The following is a 12,758-nucleotide window of genomic DNA, read 5'->3' as shown; positions in this document are numbered from 1 at the left end:
AATCTTAGCATTAGCTTACATGTTCAGAGAATTATTTTGCCTCCACTTCACACTCCACCCACAAAATACCTCATCATGTTCAGAAACAGAAAAGAGGTTTATTATGGAGACAACCTTGCATCGAAAGAAGGGCACAGAACTGGCAACACAGAGGCCAAAGCATTAAAATTAACTACTTCTGTGCTCCTGGAAGAGGCAAAATAATGAGGTAGATAATAGGCAGATAGGGCATGGTAAGAAAAAATGAAGAAAAATCTTATTCTACTGTTGCACTTTTTCCTGGTGCTTTCTTTTGCCTCCTCTTACATTTACTGTACTGCACCGGGAAAAAAAGAGAAGGAGCAATCAATAGCAGAGTAAGTGTGCTAGAGAGATGATGGGCGCAGAAAATAAAAGGGAGAAGTGTAATAGCATGGTCACAGTAAACATAGCTCTGGCCCTGGGAGCACACATGAGTAGCTGCTATTGATGACCTGAAGAGAGAAAAAGAGAGAGAAGCTAAGACAAAATCAAACTGACTAATACGACCACGAAGCTGGTACATGCAGTTTGTATTAGCACAGTCTCATTTTTTATATAGTGATTTATGAAAATTGCAGTACAACACCCAAACTGTCATTTAGCCTCATTTTTAATGAGCCAGATTTGACTTCCTAGTGTGATATGAAGTCTGTTTTGCATCTCCTCACTAATTAGGGCTGGATTTGAATGTGAATCATTAGTAAAAAAAAAATATATATATATATATGATATTTATTCCCCAACATAAAGCAATACATTAGAAAGGCTTCAGCTACAAATGGATACACTTCTATAGAAGCTTTGTAAAAGCAAACCATTCAAACAGTTTTCCAAAGGAGACTGTACAGTATATAGGGCTTTTAGGCTACGTTCAGACTGCAGGCACATCCGATTTGTTTCTCAAATCAGATCCTTAGCACAGACTTTCCGCACTATTATTTGCAAGTGATCAGATTGGATTTGTGTGTCCAGACATCATCAACCTATTTGCATGGGCTGCTGTGGTCTATCACTTATACGTGGCTCCGTCATGTCGCCCTCCAAACAATCACACTGTCAAGTTGCAGTGCAGAACGCTGAGTTTGTCCGGTGGGAACATGTAGTTGTCCTCCATAGCACTCTGCTAGGAGCTGCATCAATTCTGCTCAGCACTTCCATCACTCTGGATTTGAGGTTGTGTGTCGCGTAGCAAGTGACACAAAAGACGCTTTGAAAATCCAATTTGAGCAGCCAGGTCAGCCGGACTGAGATGCATCTGTTGACATCCCCAGAATCGCATTTCAAACCACCTCCAAAATGTGGTTTGGATCTGATTTGCAAATCATGTGTTTGTTTTTTTGCCTTCCAGACTTTCTAAAATCCATGTGGATATGCCAAAAAAACGGATTTGGGCTGGCAGTCTGAAGGCCATAGATTATTGAATGCGTTTTTCTAACCCTATCTTTAACGAAGCCAATGGTTTCTGTAAGTTTCAGCATGCTAGACTTTTACTAGAATTCTGCTTGTCTTCTTGAGTTATTCCTCAAAGTAATCTGAGCGTTTAGTGGTAGTTTAGAGCCACGATTGTTCTTTTAACTCTGTTCTAGCTCCAAGCTTGCAAGCTGTGCTTGTAAGAAAGTAGGCAAACACACTATTAAATAAAACAAAAACTCATGGAGGGCTGAGAAAAAACTTGCACCAGTTTGATAAAAAATGCTTCTTTGAAGTGTGAAGACTGTCCTGAAGGGAGCAGTTATTTAGCGGTCACCCCATGTGTCACCCTCGGTGCAACCACGCGCACTAAAAACACCCCACCTTCCAATTTCTGTCCAATTTAGTGATGCCCTCTGAAGTGGTGACAAGCTTTTCTTTATAAGAAAGGTAGAGGAAAAGAGGCTCAAAGCAAACCTAAACGAAATGTCCTCCATTATACAAATAGCTGCCCTGTATTCAAGTATAAAACTTCACCACAAGTCATAGACGTAGAAGCATGATGTAAGATGTAAAACAGCTTATTCCGAAATGTACTCAAAAATCATATGAACAGATCACACTATTAAAGTAACCAGTATTTCATATTCTATCCCTTATTAGGACTGAATGTAGTTGTGAAGTTATCTGTCACAAATAATGTGAATCTAGACTAAACACCCAGAGACTCTGAAATGAGCTTCCATTCAGCCGAGGCACAGCAGAGGTATTTGGTATGAGGTCAGTGTTTTTGTCCTTGGCTGTACCTTTGAGATTGAGTCAGAGCGACCAGCGCTGCTGTAACTGACACTGGCTATCTGTGTCCAGCATCTCCACTACCAGCCGCCAAATCCCCTCATCCCCTCCGCCCCCCGCCCTAGCCCTTCTCCTGCCCTCGGGCCCCGCTCGGCCCGACACGTCTCCCCAGAGATGCCATATTCATTATTTACACTCAGGGTTTCTCAGGCCCCACGGCAGGGGCTGACCTACCTCATTTGGTCTCTGTCGCCTGGCTTTTGTGACACGCACATATATTAGCCGACAGTCAAATATACATAAATAAACGCAGTGTGGAAATGACTTCAGCCTTGTTCGCCTGCTCTGGGCGGCTGTAAGCACTCAGGCAGCTACGCAGATAAAACTGAACTCACTTCCCTTGAAGAATTAAAGGGAAAACCATGCCGCCTTGGTTCATATGATACCTTACAAAAAAATGGTTCCTTATTTTTTGTGCATTCTCCTACAAATTTCCAGCAACACGTGTCAATTTCCGTTTGTTACATACATACAGTCTTTTCAAAATAAACTTCTGTCTGCACAGGAAACAACTTGGGTAGGTTTAGGAAAAGATCGTGTTTGGGTTACAATAATTACGGCAGTGGCGTTACTTAAGGCCCTGTCTACACTCATACAGATATTTAAAAAAAAATCTATCCACATGACCTTCATTTTACAAAATATCTCCGTCCACACTCGAACGTAAAAACGACTCCAAATGCTCGTCGTTTACATGACATCACAATTTGATATCACAAGTTAAGGGTCAATGAATTTTGTTACTACACTTCTCACTCCCTTTCCTTCGGCTTTGTTACAGTCAATTTGATAACAGTTATTGTTCGTGGGGGGGGCTGGGATTCCTGGTCATCACTCCGCTGTCAACGGTCTCTTTACATGCATAAATGACAAAAGGGAGGTCATTCAGGTTTATGTCCATCGCCCTTCTGAGTGCTCCAAAACCTCGCCGTCAATCGCCTGAAAGCACATTCAATCACTATTCAGCCTCCACATGTTTAATGTGTTCACTGCTTTGGCTTCCTATGACTGGAGCATTTTTCAAGTTAGTTAGTTAGTAATTAGAGCAGTGCTAACAAAACGTAAAAAAAAACAATAGTCACACGGGACACGGGACGTGAACAGCGGTTTCCTGGGTGAATGTCCGGTGTTTTTGGACCCACCATCCACGTCGCTCTTCATACTTTCTGGTTCACGATTACGTGGATTACTTACAAATTGATTTTGTGGGATATATGAACAAAATTAAAGATAAGATATACTTTATTGTCCCAAGGGGAGATTTTGCTCGGTCAATACTGCTGCACACAAAACAATACATAGCCAACAAGACATTACAGTAGTACACCAAAGACGCAGCAGAAAAACATGTCAAATATTGCACATTCCCTGAGAGAAATACTGTATATATATATACTGTATAAACACATAGGCATTAAAAAACAAGACATTACAGTGGTACACTACTACGGAGTAGAAAAACATGTCAAATATTGCACATTCCCTGAGAAAAATAAATATATAATCGTAAAAGCCCTACCTGTAAGACATAAAATAAATTCCCCAGTTACTGTACTTCACAAAAAAAACTAAATCTGTCCACATAAACCCGTGCAGACATACCAGAGACGGCTCCTGTCAACCCGGCTCTCAAATAGATATTTTTCTATGTTTAATGTGACAGCGTCGACGCCGCTTTGATATTTTTCTGCTTAGCAGACTTTTCAGCATGCCGTGTGCAACAAGGGAACCCAGAGGTCCATCATGTTAGATTTGGCTCTCGTGCTCTTATCTGGTTGTTTTTATTGTTGAAATGCATCAGCATCTTTCCCTGTTGTGCCGTGTTTTTGCCCCAAAAATGTCTTGTTTTTCTCCACACAGCTGAGTTGGTATTGTCTGTTAATCCCACACACCACATTTCAACAGACAAGTTCTATTTACAAGGTAAACTGTATATTGGATTTTTCTTCAAACACTGATGGTAGCAGCTCTGTTATCCGGAATCTAACCTAGACAGTGACAGTATTTTAGTCGAGAACATTTAAAAGAACAGTGTATACCATTTTGGGGGCTCTATTATCAGAAATGGAAAATAATATTACAATGTTTTCATTAGTTTATAATAACCTGAAACTAAGAATTTTTGTGTTTTCGTTAGCTTAGAATGAGCCCTTCATATCTACATAGGGAGTGGGTCCTCTTCACGGAGTCCGCCATGTTGCATCGCAATGTTTCCACAGTAGCCCAGAACGGACAAACCAAACACTGACACTGGCTCTAGAAAGAGACTTTCATGTTTTTACGTTACCTGAAGGCCACCGTAGTTCTCCGTCACGCTTGTGAAACTGCGATAACGTGAGCCGCAGAGTGCAAAACCGTGGTACCGCCGGCCACCGTCTGACTTCCGGTGTTCCTAAAGTAGTGTTATCATAGTAAGGATGGCCTCTGAGCGAGGGGAACGGTGTTACCACGGTTTTGCAATCGCCAGCTCACGTTACCGCAGTCTTAGAAAGGGAGGAGTGAGCGGAGGTTTACTCAGATGGTTGCAAGCTGCAACCACATCACTAGATGCCACCAAATCCTACACACTGTCCCTTTAAACTATGTTATCACCTGGATAACTTTGACGTTGGTGGCTCAGTGTTTATCACCGTTGGCTCCATGTTAGTGTAGATTTCAGTCCAAAGACAAGCAAGCCAGGTGGTTTTGGAAAGAGCATGGGTATAAAGAGAGCATCTGCGTCTATGAAACACCCTGGGAAAGTTGCCAGTCTACCACAGCAAGTCTGTTTTTTTCTCTGCCTTCTCCACAGTGCATGCTGGGATAGATTTAACCACCCTGTGACCCTGAATAAAAATTAAATGGGTAAAAGCGAAAAGAAGAATGAAGCCTTTTTAAAATTTCACTACTTGTCTGTGAAGTGTAAAGATAATTTCTTTGTTATACTTGGATTAAACATGATGGTCGCATAAAGTCAGGTTTATTTGTATAGCCATTAAAGCCTTTAATCACAGTCAGAGTCTCAGAGTGCTCCAGAAGACTTCATCACTCCCACATTATGAAACAGTAAATTAAATTGAAGAGTGAATTGATTGCCCTCTATCCTAAGGCCCTCGCTGAGAGAGAAAAAAAAAAATCTTATGGGAAGAAGTTGCAACCGATGACTCATGCGAGCACGCTGTGTGTGTCAGACGAGCCTCACAAGGGCAATGTGTTGCTTTCCCTCTCCTCTGTGTACTCACATCCCCCCCCCCTCTCTCTTCATCTCTGTCTCCAGGTGCAGCAGGATGCAGGGCGTACTGCCTGTGTGTGGACTGCAGCCCCTGCTGGCCCTCCTTCTGCTTCAAACCGCGGGCTGTGGTGAGTCCTCATTAAACTGTAGGCAGTCCCCGTCACCTGACCTACTGTGTATGCAGAACATAACTCCATGTGCACAGAAAAACCTTTGACCAATCCCTCACTTTTTTTTTACTAGTCAAATATGAATTCTTTCTGGTCTTATTACCTCATAAGATCCTGTGTGCAGTCAATCTGCCACATTATTAAAATGAATGTTTAAAGAGACTCTCTGTAAGAATCAGAAATTGCTTGTTAACAGTGATATCTGTGGGCAGTAAGTCAATATCAGCATCCTGTTGCTCGTGCTTGTGCTTGCACTACCAATACACACAAGACTGAACGTGATTGATAGGCATCATGTTGATTATTGTTAGCAACATTAACCAGCTAAAACCACAATATCACTAAATATTTCCATGCTTGGCAGTAATGTTAGCTTACCAAATGATGGTCCCTCCATGAATCGAAGGCCCGGCCGATGTTGATCCTAGTGTTAACTGTTCCTGCTTCAGCCTCCCGACCGTGGTCAGAAGGCACAGGGGAGACACCGTAGTTTGGGTCTCCTGGGCCGGAGTCGATAACGTTACTCGCTCCAGAGTTAACCCCCGTCACTTCACTCAGCCGTCGGGAAACCTCTTGGTCTCGAGGAGCTGCAGCATTTATTCATCTAAACTAACTCACTTCTGCTACGCTGCTCGCAAGTTTTCTCACACACTCGCCACCACTCTCTCTCTCTCTTGCTTCACCACTCACTTCCAACGTGCACACATACTCTTCGCAATGGCTCTGCTATTCTCCTACATTCTTTGTTTTTTTTTTGTGCTTCTGTGGAGTTTGTGTTGGAGTCTAAGATGTGGGTGGGGGCTGGTCATTTGTTGGCGTTAGCTGACTCCATGAACATTAGCTATGGTTGCACATCGTTAGCCCTGAAGGCACTCGTGAGTACGCATGACGTCAAATCCGTTGGATTTTCCCGGAAAAAGCAGCCAAGGTTTTTCACATTAAAAGCAGTCTACAGGCTGATAGAGGAAAGGTTAGGTTACAATCTGTTCACACATTTGCAATGAAAAACGATTAAAACAAGTTTATACGTGTTAAAAGTTACACACAGTCCCTTTAACTTCAAAGTTGTATATTTGATAGACTACTTGTGCAACCATCCGGCATATCAGAATGTTGATCTCCTTCAAAATACCCTGTATAGGTCAACACTGTGAGGAAGGATCCACCCCCTGTCACAGCTTCACTGTACGGGATGTGATAAATGATCTCCCCTGTGCAATTAAACTGGGATGAATATATCTGCGTCAAAACCTGGTTGTAGAGCATGGAGGGACGCAGGGGGACTGGATGAGAGGCAGAGTGATGTGTGATAAAGGTAATCAAGCATGTCCTTCCAATCAAAGATAAGCAAAACCCACATCAGCTCCAGGAGGCCAAACAGCATGCAATCACTCTCTTTTATAGTCTCAGCCAAGAGCTGAACGAGTCGAGCCACTGATATAGTATCCTGGAAAAACTTGCTAAACTATTATATTTTCGGTTTCCTCTTTAGAGGTCAAAACTTATACAAGAAGGAACACTTATAGTATAAATAACAACATTACTGTCAGATGAACGTGTTGGTCTCACTATATAACTACTAGTTTGCTTTTCAGATACATATGATGAGCTTATGAAACACAGTGCACTGTTAACCAGTAGTCACCAACCTTTTTGGCTTCTTTGCAGTTCTACCAGGTTAATTTCAATAACTGTATGAGTGGTCAAAGAGGTCAAATTATCCATTATTTCACAAAAAACAAAGATTATAGAGTCCAAAGGCCTGAGTAGTTTTGGGAACCACTGGACAAAACTGTACGTAAAGTGGTCAAAACTAGTTCCACCTCGACCAGCTACAACAGTAAAAGGCTACTTACACATTGATGCATCCGTATTTACAATCTAATTATGTATATGATAACACAGCGGCAGATTCTTTTTTGCAGAACGAGTACTTTGTTACTCCATTTAGCTGATAATACTTATGTACTTTCACTTCTTAGGATTTTAAATGCTGGTAAATGATAAATATCATGACATCCATCCAGTTCAGACGTTATGCTTGATGACATCGCTAATTTGAGTTTCAGCACTCTGGTTTTTGGATTTGGGAGAGAGTTGTCCATGTTAACTAATACTTTTAATATTTAACTCTCTTCCAATGAAAGTAGCCAGCAGCACTAGCAGCTAACTAGCTCCAAATGTTGTCCAATCTGGAGAGAAAGTCGCAAATCTGCAACACTGACAGTCCGTCGCTTCAGGCCTCCCTCCAAAGCTACTCCCCCATTATTATCATCACGAACATAAACATATCATAATGAACGTGAACGGCCAACATGGCTATTGTTAGTACGCTCAGCTGTCAAGCCAACAGCTTGTGGAAGACTAAAGTGACGCGCAATGAGGTATTCCGTCCAATCACTACATTCGAGCCTAATGAAGTGATTGTACAGGCTTATTACAGACCTGGATATTTTTCTTTTGTTTTGTCAGAGCATTTGATTTATTGATTGCTGTCAGGATGTAATGAGATTTTCAACCAATATAACAAAAATGTTTACCGTTCCTGCCTTTAAGTAAAGGATTTTTTTAGCACTTATCCACCACTGCGAATAACCCACTTCTGTAAACTTCCCTCATGCCTGCCTCTGGTTTGTTCACTGGCACAGTTATAGCTCAAACTGGCCAACACTACGTGGCCCAGTTGTGGGAAACAAATGAGCATTCATTCATGAGTGACAGTCAGGTTAGCAAAATGAATGTCCCACCAATCCACGAATGAATGGTCACGATTCGTGATGCGTAAAGCCCAGACCAGCAGTTTGTCGTGTCGTGAGAATCACTTGTTAGATCTCCTCAGTCGCGTTGACACTTTCTTTGTCTGTCAGTCTGTCCATTCCTTTCTGTTTCCCTCCATAACTGTGTTCACATCTTGAGCGCTTGGCAGACCCTCACAGCTTTAGCTACTAGCCCACTTAATTCTCTCGTTTCATCTGCTCCTAATTACGCCAACAGCACTTCCAAGAAGGGGCGAAAAGATGAGATGTAAAGAAGGAAAAACAAATCTGAGATCTCCAAAGCTCACACTCATCCTCTTAGCCATTTTCTAAGAGGGGGAAACAATTTTTGATATTTTGTTAAATCTCCGAGATATTTATTTCTAATACATATTTGCAGAGCTCATTAAAATTCGCTGCGATTTGGCTGAGAAGCTGGAGTTTAGGATCTTAATCCTCTCATTATGTGTCAGTAAGTTATCCAAACTCTGGAGAGGGACTTGACATTTTGCATTTGTTTGGATAATAGTTTTACTGACTTTTTTAAACCCCTAGATTTAGCGTGACAGGGAAATATGTAACGGGTTTATGAAAAGAGAGCAGTGGAGGCTTCAGTGTCATACAGGGACTTACACGGAAACTTGTGCGAAACTCTGAGTCATTTATCTATTTGTATGTCTGCTCTGGGTCGCTCAACAGCCTCCCTATCTGTCTATTTGGCAGTTTTATCGGTCTGTTCCACAGAGCTCTGCAGGGAAGAGTATGCAATGCAAGCATGAGTCCTTCTTTGCCCTCTCCATACACTCCTTGTACTCCCCTGCTGTGTATCTGTGTGTATATGCATGTGTTTGTGTGTATGTACAGACCGCACGCCTCCTCATTGTGGCCTCCCCGACCGTCTGCTCCTCTCTGTATTGTATTGTTTTCTGCCTTCTGTGGAGGTGAAAAAAATCAACGGACCTGGCACCGCCGGGGCCGTTCTGTGACTCGGGGCTCAGATTCGCCGGCCGAGAGATGATGAAAATGGAGCCAACTCAGACTTTTCTCTGTGTGTGTATATGTTAGCGCGGAAACCCTCAGGTTACATCTGCCAGGTAGTTTATGCAGCCAACTTGCCGAGGAGCACGCACTGTGGCCCACACACACACACACACACACATAAAGCATCTCTGAGGAGCCTGATAACACACTCACATGAGCCTCTCAGAGTGGATATGTCATGCAAATAGACCCTCGCTGCCTCTGCTCTGGAGGACTTTAGTTTTTTGAGGGCATTGACGTCTCCTGTTCTTGTCTTTCTCCATTCCTGCATTTTGTGTTTTTTTCGGCTGAGTGACTCTGGAAATAGTCAATGGGAGGTAGAGGACTACAGGGAGGGTTGGCACTAAAGCTCACCCCGTGACACTTTGCTTGACAGCCCAGAGATTGGAAAGAGAGGTGGGGACGTGGGGGGGAGGAGGACAGATTAGGGGTGAGCTTTTTGCACATGCGTGTGTGTGTGTCTTGACGATAGTGCGAGCACGCCTGCACTTGTGTACGATGCACTCCTGTATGTGTGTTTATGAATTTTAAAAATGTTGGCCGCGTGCCACACAAGATAAATGTATCATTATGCTTCAGAGGGCGCAAAATTAGTCACGGCAGCCGGCAGCAGCCTGCGGGGAGTTCCTGTGAAGCCTGTCACGGCCTGGTAGGAGTCCGCTCAGACTGCAGTGAGAGGGTTAATATTTGTCACCGAGAGAGGACGAGGAGACAAGAGGAGGCAGTCTGGGTCACAAAGGGAAAGGGATGATCAGAGTGTGCAATAAGTGCGGGGGAATTGAGAAATTGGGAAAATATTAGTTCTGACCCGAATGCTTCGAAGCGTTGAAGCTTTGTCCGCTGCCGTGGTAATCGACCTCCAAATTAGTATTCGAAAGCTTCGTTTTTTTTGTTTCTTTTAATATAAGTATGTAATAATAATATAAAAATCCCAAATAGCCCATGGAATAAGGAGTAATCCCACAACATTATTCACATTCAACAATAATTATTATTAGTTATTCTCAGAAGGATATTGCTGTTTGTTGTGTGTAGAGGTTCATGTGTGTACAGTATTGTGGCAACGCCACTGTATCGGGCACTGAAACGGTGCCGTGCCGCGAAGCTTCGAATACCTTTGAATATTTCTCACCAAAGCTTCGAAGCCCAAAAAATGGTATTTGTGACAGCCCTAGAAAATATACCTAAATACCAAGAAGTAAATTCCAGGGGTACTTTTGACACCTTATTTTGGTGTAGTCTTTTGGTGGAAGCATATTAGTTATATTTGATTGTTGATATATTCACTTCCCGTATAGAGCAGATTCATAAAGCTCCAGGATACACACACAGTTTTTGCTCAAGTCGAAAAATTTAAAATTTAAAATTTGCGCTGCGACATAATTGTTGTCTAATCGCATGTTGACTTTGTATGTAATGACACCGGCTCTAAAATTCACTTCGCTGTGAACACGCAGTCATACTCTGGTAATTGCTCACTTGGTATTATTGCAATTACTGTGCTCTCCTATGTAGAGCAGTGTGATCACATTAAGAGGCTAGAAACACTGTACAAAATGTCTGGGTTTAGACACAAGCAGCTAAAGCATCCAATAATATTGACGCTGTAATATTTATTTTGCAAATATCTATGGGAAGATTTAGGTGGTTGACAGCCGACATTAATCTTGCACTCATTCGTATCGATAGCCCATAAACACGAAATATACCCAACATTGTATCCACAGTCCTTCATAATGTTACATTAACGTTAAAGCTGAAAGGTCGACTCAAACCGCGTTCTTTTCCGGGTTTTTCAAATGGAAACGCCCACTCAGCCGTTACCAAAAAGCAGTAACGCAGGTTACCAAAGTAAGCTTATCAATAAGGTTATGAATAATGTGACCGCTAGCACCAGGTTCATGCAGGTCATTAAGAGAGACATTTCATCAGTTTTTGTTTTCAACTAGCGTGATACAATTTAGGCCAAGGAACTCTGGAAAATGGAGGAAGAGGAGGAGGAGGAGAGGGAGAAAGGAGACAATAGTGAGAGAGTGAGAAAGACGAGAAAAGAAAGGAACGTACGGAGAGGAGAAATAGAGCACAATAGAAAAGGGGGGTGCCGCTGAGAGGTGGAGGGATGTTTCTGGGAGAATGTCAGCATGGAGACATCATTTCCAAACCCTGCGTGATGTCCGCCTGGCAGACCTGCTGTGCCGAGACAGGCAACATGAATGCGCGGAGATAAACATAGACACAGACACACACAGGAAACATGAGTGAGGACTATACTTTTTGTCTTTATTTAGGTGTGTGTGTGTGTATCTTTGCATATTTGAGAGTGTGTGTACTTCCTGTAGAAGGAAAAAGTGTCTGCACTGCAGTGAAACACAGGCCAGTGATCAAAAAAAGGAGGAAACCAGTCCCTCCTCATTACATTATATATTATATATATATATATATACAGTACATAGCCTCAGTTCTGGTCTTTGAAGAGGCCACCTCCAAAGCACATAGTTAAATGTGTGTGTGCATATGTGTGTGTGTGATTTCTGCCCTGATCAGAAGCTTCTTTTTCCATTTGTGGTGCCTCTGTTGCCATGGTTATCATTTCTGGGGCTTGGTCGGGGCAGTCTCAGCCGCAGCATCTTTCTTCCCAAACGATAAGGTATTAGTGTTTAAAAGCAGCCGCTGCTCTCGTCATGGTATTTTCTCCATGTCTCTTGTTTTTCCCCTCCATTTGTCTCTATGCGTCATCCAAGGTCTTGTTAAAAGGATGCATTTCTCCACATCCCGCAACAAAACAAGAAAGACGGCGAGCAGTTTTGTCAGTCCATCCGCTCGCACACAAACAAACCCACACTTGCTGCCGCTTTGCTTGAGATGTTTTATTCATATCAGAAGGCAAAAATGATTCAACTTCTTCCCACTCGTCCCAAAAAAGTTTGTTCCGGTTTTTTTATCCAGTATTTCAACAGGAACTTCATTTCATCTTTGGTTTGTAATATTTCCTTCAGGTGATGGAATAAGATCATCTAACTTGTATAACTAAATTGTTAAGCACAATAGTGGGAATGTACATATTTGTTTTTGGATTAGAGCCAGAAACACGTGGTTTCATATAATATCTTAGAAAGGAGCTGATATGTAATTGTAAATTAATGGAAGGGTTCCTGGAAAAGCATGCAGTGGTAACTAAGTACATTCACGTAAGTACAATTTTGAGTACTACTTTCATACGTTCGTACCTCGTGTGAAACCAGGAGTCAACTTTTATTTATTTGTCACTTCCGTACTTAAGGTACGCCACTTCCA

General features: G+C 42.3%; 1 protein-coding gene across 6 annotated transcripts in view; it reads left to right on the top strand.

The window, feature by feature from the left end:
- Positions 1-12,758, top strand: part of ncanb (neurocan b) — a 217,655-nt gene that overhangs the window by 78,621 nt on the left and 126,276 nt on the right. For 3 of the 6 annotated variants that reach the window (XM_037768872.1, XM_037768870.1, XM_037768871.1), the window contains one exon: positions 5,543-5,625. In XM_037768872.1, the coding sequence (XP_037624800.1) occupies positions 5,553-5,625 (73 nt within the window). In that variant the 5' untranslated portion in view covers positions 5,543-5,552. Of the gene's footprint in view, positions 1-5,087; positions 5,626-12,758 lie in introns of those variants that run through there. The other 3 variants (XM_037768876.1, XM_037768875.1, XM_037768869.1) reach the window with 2 other exon arrangements.

This window comes from Sebastes umbrosus, chromosome 5, assembly GCF_015220745.1.
Source record: "Sebastes umbrosus isolate fSebUmb1 chromosome 5, fSebUmb1.pri, whole genome shotgun sequence".
Taxonomy (NCBI): domain Eukaryota; kingdom Metazoa; phylum Chordata; class Actinopteri; order Perciformes; family Sebastidae; genus Sebastes; species Sebastes umbrosus.
The sequence above is the reverse complement of the archived record's forward strand: the minus strand, read 5'-3'. Positions and strand labels throughout refer to the sequence as shown.